Here is a 21,836-nt window from a genome sequence, read left to right on the forward strand (position 1 = left end):
GGAGGCGCGGGCCGCCCGCCGCCGCCTCGTGCCGCTCCGCGTGGCCGGCCCCGCTCCCCGGCGAGAGGCAGGGCACGGCGAGGGGGCGCGGGGGACGCGCCGCCGAGCGCAGCGGGAGGGATGCGGCCCCTCCGGGAGCGGAGCTGCCGCCGCCGCCGCCGCGCCCTCCTCCTGCTGCTGCTGCTGCCGCTGCTGCCCGTCCTGAGCCGAGGTAAGCGCGCCGCGGGCGGGGGCTGCCGGGGACGCCCGGCGGGACGGGCAGCACTCGAACTCGCCGCCTCCCCCCCCGCCGCCTTCTCCTCTTCTGCGCGGCGCCCTGACCTTCCGGGGCCCTTTCTCTGCCCCCGCAGGCGCGGGGTGGCGCGGCGACCGGGGCCATCCTGGCCGGCCCGGCGGCGGCTTTCTCCGGGCCAGGGTTCCAGTTAGTTGTGCCCAGAGGAGGCGAGCCGAGCCGTGCCGTGGTCCTCCGGACGGGCCGTGCGGCGGCTCCCCGCATCCCTGTGCGTGCCTCCGGGGGCTGGAGCGCAACTGCTGCCTGCTCTCTACCGAGGGCAGTACTGTGGCACTCCAGAGGGGCTGTACTGCAGCTCCCATCATCCCCAGGCCAGCATGCGGCTAAGGAGGGTTGTCTTGCAACCCTTCCGGAGGAGGCCGAGTTGGAGGAGGGGGAAGGTGGGAGCCACTTTGCCGGACCTCGGGTGGCGGTTCGCCGCTGGGCAGGCCTCCCCGCGCCCTGCTTGCTGCCTCTGGCTGATCCCTGCTGGGGACAGGGGGCTGGGGACTGGAGGGTCAGTTCCTGCGCAGGTTCTGGCCTGTTGACAGGGCGGGGGGCTATCTTGGCCAGCGACGCAGCCCGAAGGGGACCCTCTGGAAGGTCGGTCGTCTGGTGCTGGGGCAGCCCTCCTCAGGGGGCGCCTGGACGGACGGCTTTAGACTGCACCCCGGGGTTTCCTCGCCATCAGCTGTGCTGGCTGTGACCGATAGATTTTGGCGCCTGAGACACCTGGAGGGCACCCGGTTAGGGAAGGCCTGCGCAGAAGGGAAGCGGTTGCCAACGTTCATGCTGCAACCACAGGCGCGAAGTGAGCCTGCCCTTACCTTGGTCTGAGCTCCAGGGGCTCTTTTGACCTGCCACTCACCTGAAGGACCAAGTGTGACTCCGTGTGTTTTTGTTTGGTGTGTATAGATGGATATGTGTGCGCTTTGTTTTGCTTTTCAGAGAAGCTTTGCAAACCAAACAGACCGGATTGGCAGGCAGGAGGAGGAGGGATTCCTCCTTAGCCGCTTGCTTTTTGAAGAAGTGATGGCTCTTTTAAAGACAGACAGACAGACAGAGAAAGGGAGGGAGGGAGGAAGAAAAGTTTGCAGAGTGTTGGCTCTCCAGCAGAAATGTGCGTGTGGTCCTGTGCATTTGTTCTTCATGACACTTGAGGGAGAAGTGGTGGCTGGGGGGGGGGGGGCCGGCTTCGTTCTTCCAGTGGTGTTTTTGAAATTTAACAAAGGCCCATGCTGGGGGTGGGTGTCTTCCACACCACAGAGCGGGCGGGAGAGACGGGCTGTTGCCCAGGCATGTTGCGATTGGCTTGTTCCGTGGAGGGCCTGGTGGCTGCAGGGTGTGAGGGGAGCTGGGGAACAGTGGACCAGTTGCTCCCATGTGGCACCCCCTCTGCATGCTCCCATCATTCCTACTCAGTGGGCCGTTCAGCAGCATGGCATATTTTTAACGGCTGCCGGAGGCCTCCGAGGTTTCCATTGTGAACTTGGCTTGGATCCTTGTGCGACGTGTGAAAGACCACCTCTCTCTGACAGGAGACTTCTGCCTTGAGGGGCAAACGTTTTGTCTGCAGAACAGGCTCAAATTTATTAGGGAAATCAAATTGTTGAACGCTGCCTGTCCTTGGGTACAGTTTTTTTAGTCCTTTCTATTTTGTGAACATGCGTCAGATTTCCTGCATCTGCAGCCTCTCTCTTTCACCTCCTCTTCCTTTTTTTTTTTTTACTCCGTTACTTTCTGAGGGCGGATGTCAGATGTCACACTGTGTGCGCGCACACATCCTTGCCCGTTCTGTAGGGTGAAGTCCCTGGATGCACCTTGCCTGCTTTGAAGTTAGCAGAATTTTTCTCTCAATGCAGAAGTGCCTTCAGGGTGGGTGTCAGGCTGGTGGAACTTCCCTCAAACGGCCTGACTCACTGAATCAGTCGGTTTCTAATAAAGCGCATGGACTCAGCTGGCCTGTAAGCTGAGCTGTGCACTCAGTGGTTCCCCTCACCTTAATTCACTCCTCTTGCATTGTGACGCCAGCACAGGTGGTGCTCAGGAAGCCGCGTTGGGCTGAATCGGACCCTCGGTTCCACTTGCTGGCCTTCACTCTGAGCCACCTTGGCTCTCTGGGGCTTCGGGTGGGAGTTTTCTTATCCTGCCTGGAGATGCCGAACCTTTAACCTGGCTCCTCCTGCATGCAAGCAGGGCCCCCGCTGTGGCACTGTGACCCTGTGTGTGCACGTCCCCCGAGGTGGGCCATGTAATCCTTCGGGTATACAAGACGGGTTGTACTCATACAGCCCATGGCCAAACAAGCAGGCAACAGCTTCAGATTTCTGTGCGGCATGGGCCAAGATGAAGGAGGAAGTGTCTGGCTGCTGCTTTGCTTGGCCTTCCCCAACCTTGTGCCCTCCAGATGTGCCCTCTACAACTCAGTTGGCAGCTGTTCTAGGCTGGAGGGCAGGGTTGTGGTTGCTTGTTCAGGGGCCTTGCAACAGGGCTGGTGAGGGAGGCGTCTGCTGAGAGCCAGGGAGCTCCTGTGACTGACTGGGCCGTGCCTGCCCCACTGCCCATGGGCTCCATGTTGGGCCTCTTGCGCGAGCCACAGGCTGCGTCGTGCGGGTTCCATGCTCAGACCTGGGCCTTTTCTGACGTTCCTTTGCACACGGGGGCATAAATGCATGGATATTTGAAAACAGAGCACCTCACTAGAAGTGGAGCTGGGTGGTAAGGGTTCAGATCCTGCCCTGGCTCTGCCTGTTAAGCCTTCCCCAGATTTCAGGTGCCCCCCAAGCGAGTTGGACCACAGAGTTTGGGGCTAGCTGTGACTCATTGGTCCAGCAAGCGCCTGGCTGAAGCCCTGCAGAGCCCTGGCGGTTCAGGGTTCCGTGGGCCATGCTCTGCCTTTGGGAAAAGCAGTGCCTTATGCCCCAGGGTCCATGCTGACTGGGGATGATGGGAGTTGTGATGCAGCACACATCCAGACTGGAGAAGCCGCCACGAGTGCATCCAGGCCTACCTTTGCATCTACCTGGGACACGAATGTCAGGCCTGGCCACCCTGTCTTCAGGGTCCTGCAAGGCACTCTCCTGGGAAGCCAGAGGGAGGTGCCACATGCCATAGGTGGGGCAGAAGCTCTGATGCTGCTGGGGGCTGCCCTTGTCTGATGAAGAGGCCTCTGTTTGGAATGCCTTGCCCAACGGTCCCCAGATCTTGCTGTTCCCCCCCCCCCTCACTATTCCCTCAGTTGCAAAAGCTTCTGCATCCCATGGCCCTGACGTATCTCTTTGAGCAGGTTGCCACAGGATTCGCCACAGTCAAGAAATGGTTTGCCCTTCAGGATCACCCAAACCCCTGCTTTGCATATTGGATATTCTTTGGTACTCCCTTCTTCACAATGGAGCCCCAGCTTCCCTTCAAGCTGCTAAGTTTTAGCATGGCTCGCTCTTGCACTAGCCCTGTGAAGTGTCTCTTTTGCATTCTCTGGTCAAGAGGTAAAACTAGGCCGAGGAATAGGACCTGAACAGTCTGCCAGCAATGTGGAAAGAGCGTTCAGATCCCCAGCATCTTCCCCACCCACCTGCAACACCCAGGAGCGGCCGTGCCCTTGTTGGTGAGATTTGGTGGAGTTTCACCAGCTCTTGAAGGAAGGGAAAGGCAGTCATGGCTGCCCCAGCAGAAAAAGGACTGCGTTTTCTTAGAGACTCTGCACTGGAGTGGCTGCCCCCAGAGGCACTCTCTGGCTCACGGCAGCACCCCTCAGCACCCCTCACGGAATGCCCCCTTCTCCACCCCCCTCCTTACGGGTCCTGTGGAGAGCCCGCATTGTTCTTGCTGAGAAGCCGCCCGCGCAATCTGCAGAGCGACGAAAGTCTAGTTGCTGGGCAGCCGAAGAGCCTGTGGCCCAGCATTCGCGAGGGAAGCGTGCCGTTGTCGGTTCGGGTGGGGGCTTCATTCTCCCATGGTGTGGGGGGTGGTCTTGCAGATGCCAAGACATGGGAAACCTGCGGGAAGGAGGCTGAAGGGGCATGATGGGGCAGGCCCGGGACACAGAAAGAGGGGCGAGCTGGTGGAGGTGGGGGCCGAGGCTCCAGGGAAGAGGCAGGGAACATTGGCTGGCAGGGCTGGCCCACTGGGGCACCGGCCGTGTGGCCAAAGGCGCGGGGATGCCGCTGGCTTGCAGAAGTCCTCTAAGACTCGTGGGCCGCCTGAAAACCCCAGGAGGGCAACCTGAAGCCAGTGGTTTCTTCTGGTGCTGCTGAGCGCCGTGGAAGTTCGTGGCCTCTTAGTCATAACGCCAGAGAGTCATTTGGTCTCTGCTTTCCGGGAAAGGAGGAGGAAGAGCCCCTCTTTGGGAGGGCTGCTGCTCTAGTTTCGCTTTGCGTTTTCTTTCTAAGAGGCAGTTCCAGCAGCTTAGTCAAATCCCCTCCTTGTGTGTGTGTGTGTTTCTCTTTTTCCCCCCAACAAGGGAGCCCAGATAAGCTTGTGTTTCTGGTGTGTGTGGGTCGGTCTGTCTGTGCTCTGATCTGTGCATTCTGAAACAGGTAGGGATTGAATATCAAAGTGGGGAGAGAGCCAGCCCTGTGCATCGGGCCTGGTATCTTTAGCTTCTGACAATGGGTAGCTCTGATTCCCCCCTACCCCTTTTGTTTGGGTTGGGGAGAGAGCTCTGCTCTGCAGCTGTTGCTTTTTCCCACGAGCGAGGAGGGGTGTGCTTGGCTGTTGCTTTACAACACCCCCTTATGCCCCTCTGTGGGACTCCTTTTGCAGGCTCTCTCCCCCTTTAAAAAATCATGAATATCTGAACAGCCAGACAATTCAGCAATAGCTCTGTGTGTGTGTGTGCGTGCGTGCACACGCTCGCGCACGCTGGGGAAGGGGGAGAGGCTAAACTGGATAGCTGTGAATAAAAGCGAGGTCTCACAGTGAAAGTCTCACTGGCTTTCTAGAAAATCTCCAACCTGAGAGGCAAGGAGGCTTTTCCAGCCATTGCTGCCTGCTGGAAGCAGAAGCCAGAAGTCTGTGCTGTGGTGGGACTGCTGTTCTTGCAGCCCCTTTGGGGTGGGATGGGGAGGAAAGGGACAGCTGTCTTTGCTCCTTGGCACGTCTCTTTCCTAACTCTGTCAGGGCTGGAACCAGCATCCGTCTGACGGGATTCCGCATCCTGTCCCTGGCTCTATTTCGTGTTGGGCGGCATGTGCCACGGCCCATCTTGGGTGACTCATTTTCTGGGGAGAGAGGCGAGGTCCAGCGCAACTGGTCAGCCCACCTTGCCAAAGGCTCCCTTTATTTCCACTGGAAATCCTTTGAGTAAGGGCAGCTCTTCCTCTCCATTCTCAGGACAGCCGGGGGGGGGGGGGGGGGGGGGCACAGGGGCTTTCTGCATGCTGAGAGGAGAATTAAACCCAATATGAGCTACGCTGACCTCCCAGTAATTCTTCCTTTCCTTGTCGGCAGGAATAATGACAATGGTTGGCTGGTCCTGTGCAGGGAATAATTGGCTTGCTTGCCTTGAAGCCCTGATTGCCTGTCCCAGAATGCCCAGTCACTCTCACGGCCCTTGAACTCCCAAGTTTTGCCCCTCTGCAGCTGGCAGAGCCTGCACGCATGCACGCTTGTGTGCAGATATTAAAAAAACTACCTCCCCCCCAGGGCCATCTTAACGCATGGGCCCCATACTAATCAGTGTATGTTAACCCTTGGAAAATGGGAAAACCTCCAAAATGAACAGTAGTCGTCATTGTCGTAGGGGCCCCAGTGCACGGCGTTGCCCCCCGGGGCCCATCATGCTGTTCAGACGGCCCCGCTCCCCCCGCCCCCGAAAGAGTCGTCAGGTGCATCCAGGAGCATGAAAGCTGCCTTGGCTCCGTCTAGCTCAGCGATTTCAGCTCGGACGGGCACCAGCAGCTCGCCAGGGGTTCAGGCAGGACTTGTCCGGCCCCTCTTAAAGGCGCTGCGGCTCAGGCTGGGGCCTCTTGCGTGCCCAGCAGGGCCTCTGCCGCTGCGCTGCCGGGCCTGCTCTTCTCGGAAGGAGTGGTCTTGCGTCCGCAGAGGCTTCTGCCGTAAGACGGTTGTTTCTTTTTAGGTACCACAATAACCCTTTGCCTTCTTTGTATGTGTTACATCAAGACAATGCCAGCAGCTCTTCTCTGATCTAAGCAATGTTTCCACACTTAGTCACTGAGGGTGAGCCTTCTTAACCATACGCAATCAGACGATGTACATTTAAATGCCCCTTTTGCTATGTATAGTGCTTCCAATAGGCTTGATGCTTTACAGTGTAAGCAAAAAAGAAAAGTCTCTGCTCCACAGAGCTTACAGTTCACTGAATCACACTGGCTTCCTTTTTTGGACATGTGTAGCAAGTGATATATTTTTGTTTTATTTACTCTCTGTCACCCACTGAAGAAGGTTGGCGCTCTTCCCATTTTGCAGTGAGGTTATAGGAGTCAGCGTTACGGTTTAGCTGCCAACTCTGCAAAAGTTCAAATATCAGGATACATGAATGCCAGTGGGCAGCTTTTGCCTCTCTGGGTGGCTTCAATTCATGGACAGGTATTAGGACTTGCTTTGTGATATTTCTAGTATCCCTTCCTATCATGGAGTCTCCAGATGTGTGGACTTCAACCCCTGCCAGCCCTGGCAAGCAGAGCCAGTGGTCAGGAATCATGTGGGTTACAGCATTACAGGGAATTGTCATGCAAGTCACCTGGAGGGGACCAGGCTAGGGAAGACTCTGCCACTCATGGGAACTCAAAAGGGACATGTCAAAAAACACCGCTCCTTTTAGGCTTTTAAAGGGTGGCCTGAGCACCAACCTGGCTGGCTCTGTGGTACATTTTGGTCAGTCCTCACCGCTGGTCTTCAGCAAAGTCAGCCGTGCCATCTCCCTGCTTCTGGCCAGCCAGAACTGCTTGTAGTCCTGCTAGCGTCTCTTGGCACGCTGCTAGGACAGCCCCGCTGCTCTTATCGGTCCGGCGCTCTGCATTTTCCCAGCATTGAGGTACGTGTGGAATGTGGCATCCTGAAATGTGGTCCAGGCTGTTTTCAGAAAGGAGGGAGAGAGGGCAGGCGCTCGTCCTTGAAGGTGGTGGAGAACCATGGCATGTTGTGGGCAGGATCCAGGACAAGGTCAGCGGTGGCCAGGACTCGCAAAGACTGTGGGATGGATCTGGACTCTGAGGAGTCCAGTTCTACCCTTCTTTCCTTGCTGCTGGCCCCCTCCCAGGCCCCAGTTCCGGCATACCTTGCCATGTTGGTCTGGCCACCCGGCTTGCCCCTGAAGCCTTCAGAAACCTCTTCTCTGGAGTCCGAGCAAACTGCAAGCACAGACTGAGTTCTTCTGTGGGTTAATTCTATGCACTAATTAATTTCATGGCAGGCTTGGGATTTCCTTTGTGCCGCGTTTTTGCCGAGGCCCGGCTGCATCTTGTGCTTGCATTTCAATGTGCTCAAGCACTCTGTGCATGGCAGAGCAAGCAGGGCGCCTGTCATGAGAGCGCTGAGTTTCCACTGCCTAAGGGCCAAATTCCATTTTGGAGAAGCTCTCGGGGTGCGTGAGGCGCAAGGCGAAAGGGGCAGGGCAGAACCTCTGGCCTCTTTCGGCCTTTGGAGAGGCATTTGAACCTTTCAGAACCCAGTAACACCCGCATGAAGCCCGGGGATGGGACGGGGTGCCCCAGGGAGGGGCCGCGCCTGAACTTCAGCCCCCCAGCCTGCTGCCTCTGTGTGTGTGTGGTTTAGTCTTGCTCTGGCTGATCTGGAGGGGCTTCCGTGGTGTGACTGCAGCCATGGATGGAGAACCTCTCGCTGCTGAGGATCGCTCACAATTGGAAGGCTGCACGAATGTTTCCCTCCTTCCATTAGAAGAAGCCGCGCGGGGCAGCTTTCTAATCAGCCCTTCCCCACTTCCCACGCTGGCCAGGGGTGCAGCGTATCAGGTCGGCAGGGCTGCTTCACGCTGCCAGGCCGGTTTATAGCCGCAATTCAGGTGAGATGGCCGCCGGGCTTGGTTCAGCGCTTTGCGTCTAGGGGTTCCCCATGAGTCTCCTCTAGCAGCCAGCTTGCAGGCCTGTATCTTGAAAACGTGGCTTCAGGGCTTTAAGGTGCTGTGGCCTCTAGCGAGGGTTGTGGCGGGCGGGGGGGGGGGGCTCTCCCACACAGGAGACATTCAGAGAGAGACTGGGCAGCCCTCTGAGTGGATGGTGTGACCTGGTGTCCTGCAACAGCAGGGGGCTGGACTCGATGGCCTTCTTGGGCCCTTCCAACTCCACTGTGCTATGATTCCAAGATCCCTTGCTTTTTGGGCTCAGACCCCCATCTGTAAGTGGGATCTAGGGCTTTCTAACCTTATGTCAGGGGCCGGACGTCTTGTACCCCACTCCATGTGTCACTGAATTGCAGTTTCCGTCAGTCACAGCCAGCAGGCCCAGTGGTGAGGGACAGTGGGAGCTGTGGTCTCATTGCCCATGTGTGCCTTCTGGAGGCACTGCTGCTAGGAGGAAAGAGGTGCGGCAGGGGGCTGGATCGGCCTGTGCACGTGGGGGGGTCTGCGGCAGTCCATATACGAGCGTAACGAAGGGAAGCAAAGCAGCGCCTGTGGAGGGTGCCTTGTGGAGCTGGGTTCACAAGTGCCGATCTCTGTCTTGGGCTCTCCGCTTCGCCGTTCTCAAGTTCTTCAGGGTCACCTTCTGCTCTTTCGTTGCAGGTTTCCAGTGTTCCCAGTCTTCCTGCTTGAATGGTGGAAGGTGTGAATCCTATCACAATGGAACAGAGACGTGCCTGTGAGTATGGCGCGACCCTGGGCATCCGACAGATGGGAGCGATGCGGAATGCTAGTTCCGAGGGACAGGAAGAAAGCACACAATAGTTGTGTCTTCGCTAGCGGTTGGATGTCGTTCCATCCCCTGGCCTCGTGGGCCACGGCCGTGAGAAGGGCGGAGGGGTTAGGGCTGCGTGGGGGACGGAAGTGTGCGACTCTGGCGGATCGAACAGCCGTGTTCACGGCCTGGGAAGAAGCTGGCAGCGATGGCGTGGCGGGGGGGCGCGCAGGGGCTGGCATTTGGCAGTGAGTGAGGGAGGGGGCCGCTTGTCTCCAGACACGCGGTTGGGCGTGCAGTTTGGAGTGCATGGTTCCCTGGCGTCCCTCCGAGATTAGGGGCGTGTGTGCTGCACGTTTCCTCTAGCAGACATGGATGCTCTCAGGAACGCTGTCGCTTCCAAGATGGTGCCACAGGAATGGCACTTGCCGGTTCGATCGCTTGCACCTGGATTCAGGCCTGAGCTCCGCGCGCAGGAAGGGGACCTGCAGGGTGTGCTGTCTGGGCAAATTATTGTCTGCCTCCTCCTCAATTGACACCTGGGTTAGGGAGGGGATAGGATAGGGTTGAATTCAGAGGTGAGCAACTCGTGGCCCTCAGATATTTGGCCTACGATTCCCATCATTCCTCGCTATTGGCTGTGTTGGCTAGGAGCGATGGGAGTTGAAGGCCAGAGCTTCTGGGCAGGCAGAAGTTGTCGATCCATTATCTAGCCATATCAGCTGATCTGTCAGTTGTTCTTGGACATGGCAAATGGGATAGAATCATGCCATATGCTGGTAATAAGAGACTGTTCAAAGCAGTTCTGAGCAGTGGCATTTGGCTTGAAACTTTCCCTTGGGAGTTTAAAAGTTTGAAAAGATGCCTCCTGATTTCCCTGAAGTCAACAAACAAAGGTGTTGCCTTGTGCCAGCCTTCCATACATGCTGGAGCTGCAGGTATGACAGTCCAAGAGGAAGGCTGGATTAACACGATGCCGGGCCACCAAGCCAAGCTTCGTGGCTTTCTTTTGCCAAGCCCCATGAGTGGTGTGGAAGCTGGCATGTGGCAGAGCCTGAGAGCCCTCGGACCTCCAGCTCGCCCAGCCCAGGGATGGTTGCCGGGAGCCGTTTTCCTGACAGCGAACAGTAACCAGGGCAGCAAGGAGCGCTTCCCCAGTTCTAGGAGGACAGGAAGCTGCCCAGTGCCAAGCCAGGCCTTGGGTCCAGCTGGCTGCCAGCAGCGGTGGGGCGCCAGAGTTTCTGTGGGAGCTTTGCCAGTCCTGCCGGGAGAGGCCGCAGGGGGCACGCCACGGTGCCGTGGTCCCCGCTGTGCCTGCTGTGGAGAAGCAAACGGGGGGTCTTTTTCCGTCCCCTGCAGCTGGGACCTGCAGTCATTTTGAAAAGCTGATGGGTGGGGGAACCTCGATAGATCAAAGGACGTCCTCCTCAGCCAGCGCAGAACGGCATCGGCTACCGCGAGTCGCTCTGAGGGCCACCGACTTGAATGGCTCTCAAAGGGGGCTGGGCCAGTTCCCCTGGCTGCCATCCCGGGCGGTTCTGTGCTACTGCCAGGTCCAGAAGCACATCGTCTTGGTTGCTGGGGAGCATGGGTGCTGTTGTCCTCCTGTCCCACTTGTGGACTTCCAGTTGAGGCAGCCAGCTGGCCACTGTGTGAGCAGAATACTGGGCTAGACGGAGCCTGGTCTGATCCGGCAGGCCGCCTCTTTTGTTCTCTCTCCTCTGAACCTTTTCCGAAGTGAAACTTGAGAGCCGCTCAACCCCACCCCAGACTCAAGCGCATTCAGTGGGACTTGCATCCATATAAGTAGCTTGCCACTGCACTGGACCGAGAGTGAAAATACAGAGATTTCCCCCGTTAGAAGCAGCTGTGCAGACCAGCGAGCGGGAGAGGTGGCAACGGAGACTGCTTCCTTAGGGGCATTTCTAATCCCAGCTGCTGAATGGCAGCCTTTTCTCTGTGTGGCTGAGGAATGATGCGGGGGGGGGGGGGGCGCAACAGAAGCCTGTGCGAGCATTTCATTTGCTTCCCATTTGGTGTTTTCTGTTTGCCCAGGGGGGAGCGCGAGAGATGGCGGGAACCCCTCGGCAAATTAATCGGCACATGAGCAATTTACTGGACAAAGGCAGGTCTCCTTTGTGAGGCGCTAATGAATGCGCGCCACAATTTTTTCTGCCTGCAGAAGCCGTACCAACGCTTGACGCTCTAAATCTTGTTTTCTTTCATTCAAAGAGTGACAGCTGGGATTTGGTCGAAATTCGGCAGCTATTGTCAGGGCAGGCAGATTAATGCTACGTGACTAATCATGGGGGGCTTCCCAGAATGTGCAACTCACGTCTCTTCCCCGCCTCTTGCCCGGGTCTCCCCTCCCCATGTTCCCCCCTCCTTTCCCCCCATTCTTTTTCTCCCTCTTTCTTCATCTGAAAAGCCCTCTCATATCCTCCTGATTTACATTGGATATACAGATGGTGCGGGAGCCTGCTTCGGGCTGGTGTGTGTGAGCCTCATCCTAGGGGGAGACGCTGGGAGGAATCTGTGGTACCGTGACGTGATGCAGGGAAAGAGGTCTTTCCCAGGTACGAATTTCCGCCTGGCTTTGCACACCAGCCTGCGAGTCTTTGCAATGCAAAGCTGGTCCCTTTCGGTCACTGCAGAGGAGACCAAGGCTGGTGCCAGCGCTCCTCCAGGCTTGCTTGGGCTCACTGAGCCGACAGAAGTGCCCTCGGAGCGCCACCTTGAGTGGGGTTCGAAAGAGCACTTGTGTGTTTGGAGCTCGGATCCCGCCTCTGCCTCAGACATCAGCCTTGAGCCAACTGCAGCCGCGGCTTCACCATCCTCATCCTCACCACTTCATCTTCCGGGAAAAGAGTGATGTGTGACCAGCCGTGCCCGCCAGGCATCCGTTTTATGAATGAGCAAGCCTCATCCAATGGCAGCCATTTTGTGAGAGAGCCCACAGCACCCTTGCAAGATTCCTAGGAACCCCCAAATTTGGGGATTCCTAATGCAGGACTTCGTGCAGCTGTACTAGGATACGATCACTGCTGCAAGTCTCTCCAAGCAGAGTTTTTCCTTCCTGGAGGATCAGACTGTGCGAAACACGCACCTTCTCTTCAGCTTGGGCCCGGCAGAAACGGAGCTGGAGAGGGACGTGTGGGGGTCCAGCCCAGCCCCTGCTTAGTCCAGGAATCCAGCCGGAAGAGTCTGGACAGGTGGCTGCCCAGTCTCTACTTGAACAACTCTGGCAGTCGAGAGCCCCCCCCCCCCCCCGGTTGAGTCTTTCTCTGACTTCTTGGAAGTTTTTTCTGCTGTCCCAACAAAATCAGGCTCCTTGTAGTGCAGACCATGCCCTGCCGCCTTGGATGATAGAGAAACAGGCTGGGCTTCTCTCCTGGTGGCCTTTGGTGGACAGACCTCACGTCCAGGTTATTTGTCAGGGAAACTTTACAAAAGGCAATCTGATACACACTGTAACAATCACTCCAGATATCACAAAAAGCAACTCCCAGTTGTGAATCTGGTTTCTACATTTATATCAAAGGCCTCTGTAACCCTCTGAAAATGTAAAACATTTCAGCATATAACTCAAATTTTAGTTGCACATGGGACCAAATACTTTCATGTTCATCATTTGTGCAGAAATGAAGAAAACAAGCGGTTTCTGTTTAAAAAAATCTTCACATTCTGGCTCATAAGGCCCATCCTGGACTTGGGGAGGGGGGGTGAAAAAGGAGCAGCTGACTCTGGTGGGACTGAGATGACATAGGGGTTTGTGTGGTGATTCCTGTTCTGTCCACCGTGCAAGCATATCCAGCAGCTCTCAGGCCTTGGAAGCCAGCTAGCAAGAGCCCTGGTTTGCATTTGCTTGATATAAATGAGAGGAGCTTTTGGAGTTGGCAGACATGGTTCAGTGCCAGCCGTCAGTGATGGCAGCCTCAAGTTTTCTCCCCATGTGGTTTTTGTGGTCATGAGTGATAACAGCAGCTTTGCAAAATTCAATCCCTCTCTTGAGAGTGAAATACTTTTTCCCAGATCAGATGAAAAGGTTTTCTGAAAGATCATATAACCTTGCAGTGATGGGTACTAATTAAAGCTTGGCTTGATGGTGTTTTGGGGCTGGCACCTTCACCACAGATGAGAAGGGATGGATTTATTTATTATTTTAAAGATTGTGGCTATGTGGAGTGGCGCTTTCTCAGGAACACCCTCACGCGCTTAGTTAAAAGCAGATGGGGGGCTGGATTAGAACTTGAGCAGGCATGGGAAGCTGTGTTAGATGGGGCAGGTCCTCGGTCCATCTATCTCAGTTTTGCCAACATGGGCTGGCAGCAGCAGCTCTCCTGGTTTCAGGCAGGACTTTTTCCAGCCCTACCAGGAAATGCAGCTGTGGATTTAGGGGTTCGGCCAGGGGATTGTGGTCCCACATGGCACTGGGGTGGACTGCGACTTCGCAATCTGCCCTACAACCAGGACTGTTTTGTGAGACCTTAGAGGAAGTGTCTTGTGGACCAACCCTGGATCCTCCTGAGGGCATATTCCCTGCTGATGGTAGTGCAGCCTGTCCCAGCTTCTGTCCACAACAACCTCTCCAGGTAGGATGTGAGGAACTCCTGCCTTTACACCTGGAGAGCCACGGCTGCCCGTCATGATTGCCAAATGGGCTGGAAGGACCTCAGCCCAATTCAGTGGAAGGCAACTTCCTGGGTTCTTGGGCTCGGAGGAACTCCTGCACTCAAGGGTTGGCGTGGGACATTGTCGAACTGCAGGTGGCGATGTCTGAACCTAGCCACGCTTTGCTAGCCACAAACGTCCCATGAGGAGGACCCCTGGTTTGTTGCTGAGGTGTGAAAAGTGGCCTGTGGGTTGTTAGCAGTGGGGCTCACTGGTTGTTGCAACAGATTCAGCAAGCTAGAATCAAACAGGTAGCAGAAAGAATGGAAAGCCTCCCGCTTGGGGAGTGGCGCTGATGAGGTCTCGGGGGACCAGCAGGACCCCAGCCTGGGACCACAAGCAGCAATGGGGAGGCGAGGGCCAGGGCACGGCCGCCGGTGATTGTCGTCGGGGTCCCCTGCTGAGGGGCACTGAGGCGGCGGTGTGCTGCCCTGACCTTGAGGCGAGGGAGGTCTGCTGCCTGCCGGGCGCACGCATCCGGCATGCGAAGGACAGTGTGGAGCGTCTTGTTCGCTCCGGGGTCACCCGCCGCTCCTGGCGATCCATGTGGGCACAAACGACGTGGCCAGGCAGGGTGTGGTTGGGATCACCAGGGACTTTGAGGCCTTGGGAAGAAACTCAGGGAGCTAAAGGCCCAAGTGGCCTTCTCATCCATCTTACCGGTCTGGGGATTTGGGCCAGGCAGGGACAGGAGGGCCTCCGAGGTGAACGACTGGCTCAGGGTGTGGTGCCAGAAGAAACGCTTCGGGTTCCTTGACCACGGCACCCAGCTTCTTGCCAATGGACTTCTGGCAAGGGACGGGTTGCACTCACGAGGATGGGGAAAAGATCCTTTGGAGATGCTCTAGCGAGCTTCGTCCGGAAGACTTTAAACTGAGCTGCGGGGGAGGGTTCAGAGCCCCTAGAAACTTGTCTGCACTGGACAAGTGTGGGGAGAGGATCAGGGCTCTGAGAGCAGGGTTTTAGATATACTGCAGGGACTGACAGGACTCCTACAGAGGGGCCAGGTATCAGGGAGGATGGGAGGAAGGAGGAGGCTGGGGACTCCAAGCAAAGGAAGTGGTGGGAAGGAGCTGAGGTGCATGTACACCAATGCTAGGAGCATGGATAATAAGCAGGAAGAGCTTGAAGCTCTCCTGGGAATAGGAGGGTATGACCTGGTGGGGATCACGGAAACTTGGTGGGATGAAAGGCAAGACTGGAATGTAAACATAGAGGGGTATCACCTGTTTAGAAAGAACAGGTAGGGAAAGGGGTAGGGGTGTGGTTTTATATGTCAGGGAAGGGATAGGATGCAGTGAGATAGGATGCAGCACAGATGGGGATTTGGCAGAGGCAGTCTGGGTGAAACTTAGGGGTTTTGACAGGGAAAGAGACTTGACAGTTGGTATGTTATCGCCCTCCAGGTCAACTTGAGACCCTGGATGATGTCCTGACAGACCAGATTCTAAGGATATCTTGGGGGAGAGACACAGTAATTATGGGAGATTTCAATCTTCCGGATATTAGTTAGGAGACTCACTCAGCGGTGACACTTGGGTCATGTTGCTTCCTAGAAGCTATAGAGGGAGGGTTTTTCACATAGAGGGTCTGAGAGACAATGGGGCGGGGGCAGGGGGACATCCTTGACTTGACACAGAGGAGCTGATAGATGAGGTACAGATTAGGGGAGCTCTGGATGCGAGTGATCACTCCATCCTTTGCTTTGAGATCAGGGGACTGGGGATGTGCAGCAGGTTGAGCACTAGAATCCGGGACTTCAGGAGGGCCAACTTTGGCCAACTGAAGGCCAGACCATTAGTGGGGAATCATCAGGATGGTGGCCAGTGACAAGCGGGGTCCCCCAGGGCTCTGTCCAGGGACTGATCCTGTTTAATCTTTTCATCAATGACATGGAAGAAGGGGTGAACAGTCTGCTGATCAAAGTTGCAGATGATACTAAAACTGGAGCAGTGCCACAACTGAGGAGCAGGTACTCCGGATCCAGAAGGATCTGGACAGACTATAGAAGTGGGCAGGAGACAACAGAATGGCATTCAATGTGGTTAAGGGCAAGGTCTTGCACTTGGGGCATAGGAATGGGTGTCATAAGTGCAGGTTAGGGGACAAGTGGCTGGAGAGCAGCACTTGTGAAAGGGACCTCGGGATGCTGGTCAACTGCAGGCTAAACATGTGTCAGCAGTGTGATGTGATGGTGAAGAGGGCGAACGCCACCCTTGGTTGCATAGCCAGAAGTGTGGCTTCTAGATCGAGAGAGGTATTACTACCACTCTATACGACTCTGGTGCGCCCACAACTGGAGTATTGTGCTCAGTTTTGGGCCCCTTGTTACAGGAAGGATATAATCAGGTTCGAGTCAGTGCAGCGTAGGGCCACAAGGTTGGTGGCCGGTTTGCAGGGGAAGCCGTATGAGGCAAGACTGAGGGAACTGGGTCTCTTCAGCCTGGAGAAGAGGGGACTCAGAGGGGATATGTTGGCGACATACAGGTATGTGAGGGGGTGTCACACAGAGGTGGGTAGAGACCTGTTCTCCCCTGCTGAGGAGGGCAGGACGCACTTCATTGGAGCAAAACTCAGGGAACCAAGATTCAGAGTGGATGCCAGGAAGTACTTCCTAATGGTTAGGACCCTGAGGGTATGGAACGGACTTCCATGGGAGGTGGTTGAGGCCCCATCAGTGAGGGTGTTCAAGGATATGCTAGACATGCACATGATGGGCATGTCATGAGCGGAGCCGGCTGGAACTGGGGGTCAGACTAGATGGCCCAGGAGGCCCCTTCTGACTCGCTCTGTTTCTTTGTTTCTAATGATAAAGACTTTGCGGTGGTGGTGACCTGCAGTATCTCTGCAGTGCTTGGTTTCCTGCCTGAGATGAACCCCATGTGGCTTTAGAAAAAGCTTAAAGATGATCTGAAAACAAAAAATGACATTTCTAGGATGTGGAAGGAAGGCCATGCTACAGAAGAAGAATACAGACAGGTAGCATGGAATTGCAGGGAAGGCCTTGGGAAGGCTAAAGCTAGGAATGAACAAATGTTTCCCAAACTTCAAGAAAGGGGGAAAAAGCAGCAGCAGCAGCAGCTGGGAACTACAAACACCTTGAAAACAATGCAGTGATTACTAGAAGCCAGCATGGATTTCTCATGGACAAATCCTGCCAGACTAAACTGATTTCATTTTTTGACTGAATAACTTCCCCGATGGACTGTGGGAATGCTGTGGACATAATCTACCTTGACTTCAGCAAAGCTTTTGACCAAGTGCCACATAATAACATCCTGATTAGCAAACCAGCTAAAAGTGGACTAGATGGAACAACTATTGGGTGTATCCATGGAATCACACTCGAAGAGTGCTCCTCAATGGCATCTTCTCAAAAAGGGGAGAGGAAACCAGTGGGGCAACGCAGCGTTCAGTCCTGGGCCCAGCACGCTTCAACATTTTCATTAATGACTCCTTCATCAAAGTGGAGAGAACATTGATCAGATGTACAGATGGCACAAAACTGGGTGGGAGAGCTAATACCCTGGAAGAAAGAAGATGCAAGGTGATCTTGACAGGTTGGAGCGCTGGGCAGAGAGCAACAGAATGGAATTCAACAGGGGCAATTGCCAAGTCCTCCCCTTAGGAACAAGAAGCCACATGCGCTGCTACAAGATGGGGAACACTTGGCTCGACAAGGCTGCAAATAAGAAGGATCTTGGGTTGCTGTAGATCACATGCTGAATATGAGCCAACTGTGTGATGTGGCTGAAAAAAGGGCAGATGCTCGTTGAGGCTGCATTAATAGAAGCATCACTTCCAAATCCCATGAAGTCTTGCTTCTCCTATATTCAGCACTAGTGAGGCCTCATCTGGAGTGGTGTGTCCAGTTCTGGGGACCACAGTTGAAGAAAGACTCAGACAAGCTGGAAAGGGTTCCAAGAAAAGCAACAGGGATGATCTGAGGACTGGAAACAAAGCCTGTGAGAAGAAATCGAAAGAACTGGGCATGAAGAGAAGACTGAGGGGAGATAGGATAGCCCTGTTCAAGTACTTGAAAGACTGCCACAAAGAGGAAGGACAAGAGCTCTTCCCCATTATCCCAAAGTGCAGGACACGGAATGAGGGTCTCAAGTTACAGGAAGCCAGATTCCGGCTCAGTATCGGGAAAAGTTTCCTGGCTGTTAGAGCAGTACGGCAGTGGAACCAATTACCCCAGGAGGTGGTGGACTCTCTCACACTGCAGGCGCTCAGGAGGCAGCTGGACAGCCACCTAAGAGGGAGGGTTTCCCTTGGAGCCCTGTGCTGAGCAGGGGTCGGACCCAGTGTCCCTTCGGCCCCTTCCAGCTCTGCTCTTCCAGGATTCTAGGATGCATGTGGCTTGTGAGCACAGCAGGGTTCAGACGGTATGATGAGCCACAGAGCCATCTCTGCTCCGCAAAAACTCAGCTGCTCACAACCCTTGAGTGTGGGTGGCTGATTGATTGTACTTTTAGCTTGAAGGATAAAGAGGTGCACATGAACTTTCCACTACCGGCTTCCCCTCAAATCCTTCTAGACCATTCTAACAGCTATTTTGAACAGAACGGAAGCTTGCACTTTCAAAGTTCGTTTGCTTTCTGTACCGTGTTAATGAGATTCAGAAGCAATGCCATCCAGACTTCAAAAGGTTTCCTCACATCCTTTAGTGTTGAGTTCATAGTTCTTGTTGGGAAAAGTATCCAGGAAGAGAGTACAGAGGCAAAGCATTTTGGTTGAAAGCTTCTTGCAGTAAAACTCAGAAATTCACAGCCAACGGGGTTTGGGTTTTTGTTGTTTGTTTATTGACTTCCCAAACCTTCTTGGAGCCACTGGGGTTGTATAGCCTTGGGGTCTATTGTTATCTCCTTAAAGGGGCAGACGTTTTTTGCTTGGATTCTTCCCACGCTTATGCTTTAACCTGTTGTAATATCCATGAAACAATAACTGTGGTGGAGGAAGAGAGAATAAAGGCTCACACTGGACAGGAAAAGGGCGCAGTGCTGAAATTGCCTGAGAAAGTCCATAATTTGAGGAAAGGGAATAACCTATCAAGGATCTCACCATGTTGGGTTTTGTGGTGGACTTTTTTGGTGCGTTTATTCTTTGACGGGAGAACAGCTTCATGAGCTCAGTCACTTGCAACTACAAAGTAAAATGCGTCAACATTTTGCATTTTGCAGGTAGCAGGAAACCTGCTACATGAAACTTGCCGTGTGCAGATATTCTCTGTCACACCAGTGGAATAAATGAAGCAAAATGAAAGTCCTTTGCTGTCGTGTTTTGGGCACACTGTCTGCATGTTCCGCCCGTGGCTTTCGAGCTGCTCACCCCCTTTTCCCGTGCGGAGGGTGCGCTGAGGCAGGCAGGGCCAGGCTTCGGAAAGGCAGGGCCTGCTGCAGCAGCTGTGGCTCGTTCACCGGGGGGGGGGGGCACCATCTGGAGGTATGGGGTACAGATGTGTGGTTTAGCACTGGCTGTAGAACTTGCCACTGGATAAAAGGCCTTTGGATTGTGGCCCCATAGGCGGCCAGGGCAGCCCTGCTTGACTCAGAAGCAGCAGCTCTGGGGCCCAGGGTTGCAGGAAAGCACCCCGGTGCCCTCCGCATCCGCTCGGCCCCTGGGAGCAGGGTCTCAGCAGTGAGGGCCCCCAACTCAATCCTGTTCTCCATGGTGTTTTCACATTTCCATCCTGAGGCTCTCGCTGGCAGAGGCACCTTGGAGTGCCAGCAACTCGGCTTAGCGGGGGAGGCATGCCAGCCTTCGAGGATGCAGAAGGGCCGCAAGAGCCCTGCAGTCCCCAGACATTTGTGCTTCCAGAAAGCAGATGGGGCCAGAGGGAAGCCGGGCCCCTGTTGCTGGGGCTCAGAATCTTTGATCGAGGCCACTGTGGGAGGGCCGCACCCCGCCTTGGCCACCCGTCCTGACCCTGGTGGGTTTGCTGTGCTCCGTGCTCCTTGGGGGCCCGAAGGAAGAGCTGTCCAGAGCACCGTCTGGTCTGGTCTTCCAGGATGAGTTTCCACCATTGAGGCCTGAGGGTGTGGACAAGGTGCCCGGGCAGGCCCAGTCCCCCCACCTTTGTGCTCAGCCTTTGCCCTTCTTGCCGTATTGGTAGAATTGAGGAGGGGATTCTCCCTCCTGGGTCCAGAAGGCTGTCAGTGCCTCCTTGAGAGAGGGAGTGATCCCAGCCCCCTTAAAGGAGTCTGTGATTAAGCCATTCCGAGCAAAGCTGAACGTGGACCCAGGGGACGTGAAGGCGTGTGGTCCCTTCCGGGGCAAGGGGTTCGAGTGGGTGGTGACTGGCCAGCTCCAAGCACGCTTGGATGGAATGGATTATCCAGACCCACTTCAGGGAGGCTTCAGGCCTGGTTTGCCCTGCGGTCAAGAGTGGGATGGGGAGCGCAGCCCTGTTGGCCACTCGGACCTTTCGGGTTTTTGGGACCATCGGCCAGGGTGTCGTCCTGGGTGGGCTGGGAGCAGGAGGCATCCCTCGCGGTGATTCTACTCTTACCTGACTGACTGTTTCCAGAAGGGGATTATTGCTCTGATCCGTGTGGTTAAGCCATGGGGTGCTGCAGGGCTCGGCTCGGTTCTCCATGCCTTTTCACATTTGCATGAAATTGCTGGGAGAGGTCCTCCAGAAGTATGGGCTGACAGGTCATTAGTATGCAGAAGACCGCTCCTTTCCATCAGACCCAGGTGAGGCAGTGGCCACTCTGGATCAGTGCTGAGCTTGGTAAGGGACTAGAAGAGGGCCAGTAAGCTGGCAAGGCAGAGGCACTGTTGGTGGGCGAATCGTCCGTCCAGTGGGACGATTTTCGGCCTGGCCTGGCCTGGGTTGCCCTCCCCTTGAAGGGTAAGGGCCATAGTTGGGGCTGCTCTTAGATCCTGAATTTTCCCTGGACTCACAAGTAGACTCGGAGGCTGGGAACGCCTTTTTCCAGCCATGGCTGACTCACCAGCTGCAGGCCAGGCACCATGATCCGTGCTTTGCTAGCTGGGCATCTAGACTATTGCAATGTGCTCTGTGTGAGGTTGCCTTCGAACATGGCCCAGAAACTTAAGCCGAGCCAGAATAGGGCAGCACATCTGCTAATGAGGGCTGGCCCATGCGATCCTATCATGCCAGACCTCTGGCGGCTGCACTGGATGCCCGTTGACGTCCAGGCCCAGGTCAGGGCTTGTTTAATACTTAAAGCCCTAAACAGACTAGGGCCGAGATGCCTGTTCCCATGTGCTTCTACCCATCCATTAAGATCAGCTGCAGAGGTCCTTCTCAGCATCCCCCACACGCAAAGAAGTAAGGTAAACAGGAGGTGGGCCCTCCCAGTAGTGGGCTCGCCTCTTTAGAATATGCTCCCCGGAGAGGTACCCCGGTGCCGTCCTCACTGCCTTTTTGGCACCATGTGGAAACCGTTTTATTTACCAAAAGGGGTTGCACTTCCCCTGGAAGAAAGATTTGGTTTTACCACTCTGGAATCTGTCTGGAGGCGGAGCAGTAAAGAAACACTATCAAGAAATAAACGGAAACTCCGGCACTGTTGTGGGCAAACAGATGGGAAGTTCAGAATCGACTAACTAAAAAGGAGTGTTTATATTTTGTCAGATTGCAAGCATATTCCCTGTGGCAGAGACGGGGATGGCTCTGCATTTCCTGGAGGGCTTCGTACTGGGCTCTCGGCAACTTCTTTTGCCTGTGCTTCATAACTCTGTGTGGAATTCGGTCCCTGCCTGATTTCAAAAGAATTGACACCCGCTTGAGAATCTTGACAGCCCTTGGATCTCTCCCTGCGGGTCGGGGAATGGCATTTGGAAGGTGGCAGGCCTGTGGGCGGGAACGACGCAGTTTGATGGCTTTGGCACCCTTTGCTGCCAGCGGCCGTTGGAAGCTTGCTGCTCGCAGCTGTCCTTGGACCGAGGCATGCGCTTTTAAATGCTGCTGCCCTTCAGAACAAAGGCCTCCGTTTGCACTGGGTCCTTGGGACTGGCCAAGAGATGATGATCGTCACCATCGTGCTAATAAAAACAAAAATGCCACCAAGACAAGCTGGCTTCTGCAACTTGTGTCTGCAGCTTGTTCCTGC

General features: G+C 55.3%; 1 protein-coding gene across 1 annotated transcript in view; it reads left to right on the plus strand.

Moving 5' to 3' along the window:
• Positions 1–120: 120 nt before the first annotated feature.
• NOTCH1 (notch receptor 1) overlaps positions 121–21,836 on the plus strand; it is a 90,951-nt gene continuing 69,235 nt past the window's right edge. Inside the window, exons 1-2 of the mRNA XM_044453049.1 lie at positions 121–211; positions 8,970–9,045. Of these exons, the coding sequence (XP_044308984.1) occupies positions 121–211; positions 8,970–9,045 (167 nt within the window). The remainder of the gene's footprint in view (positions 212–8,969; positions 9,046–21,836) is intronic.

Source organism: Varanus komodoensis, unplaced genomic scaffold, assembly GCF_004798865.1.
Source record: "Varanus komodoensis strain SLA01 unplaced genomic scaffold, ASM479886v1 scaffold77, whole genome shotgun sequence".
Taxonomy (NCBI): domain Eukaryota; kingdom Metazoa; phylum Chordata; class Lepidosauria; order Squamata; family Varanidae; genus Varanus; species Varanus komodoensis.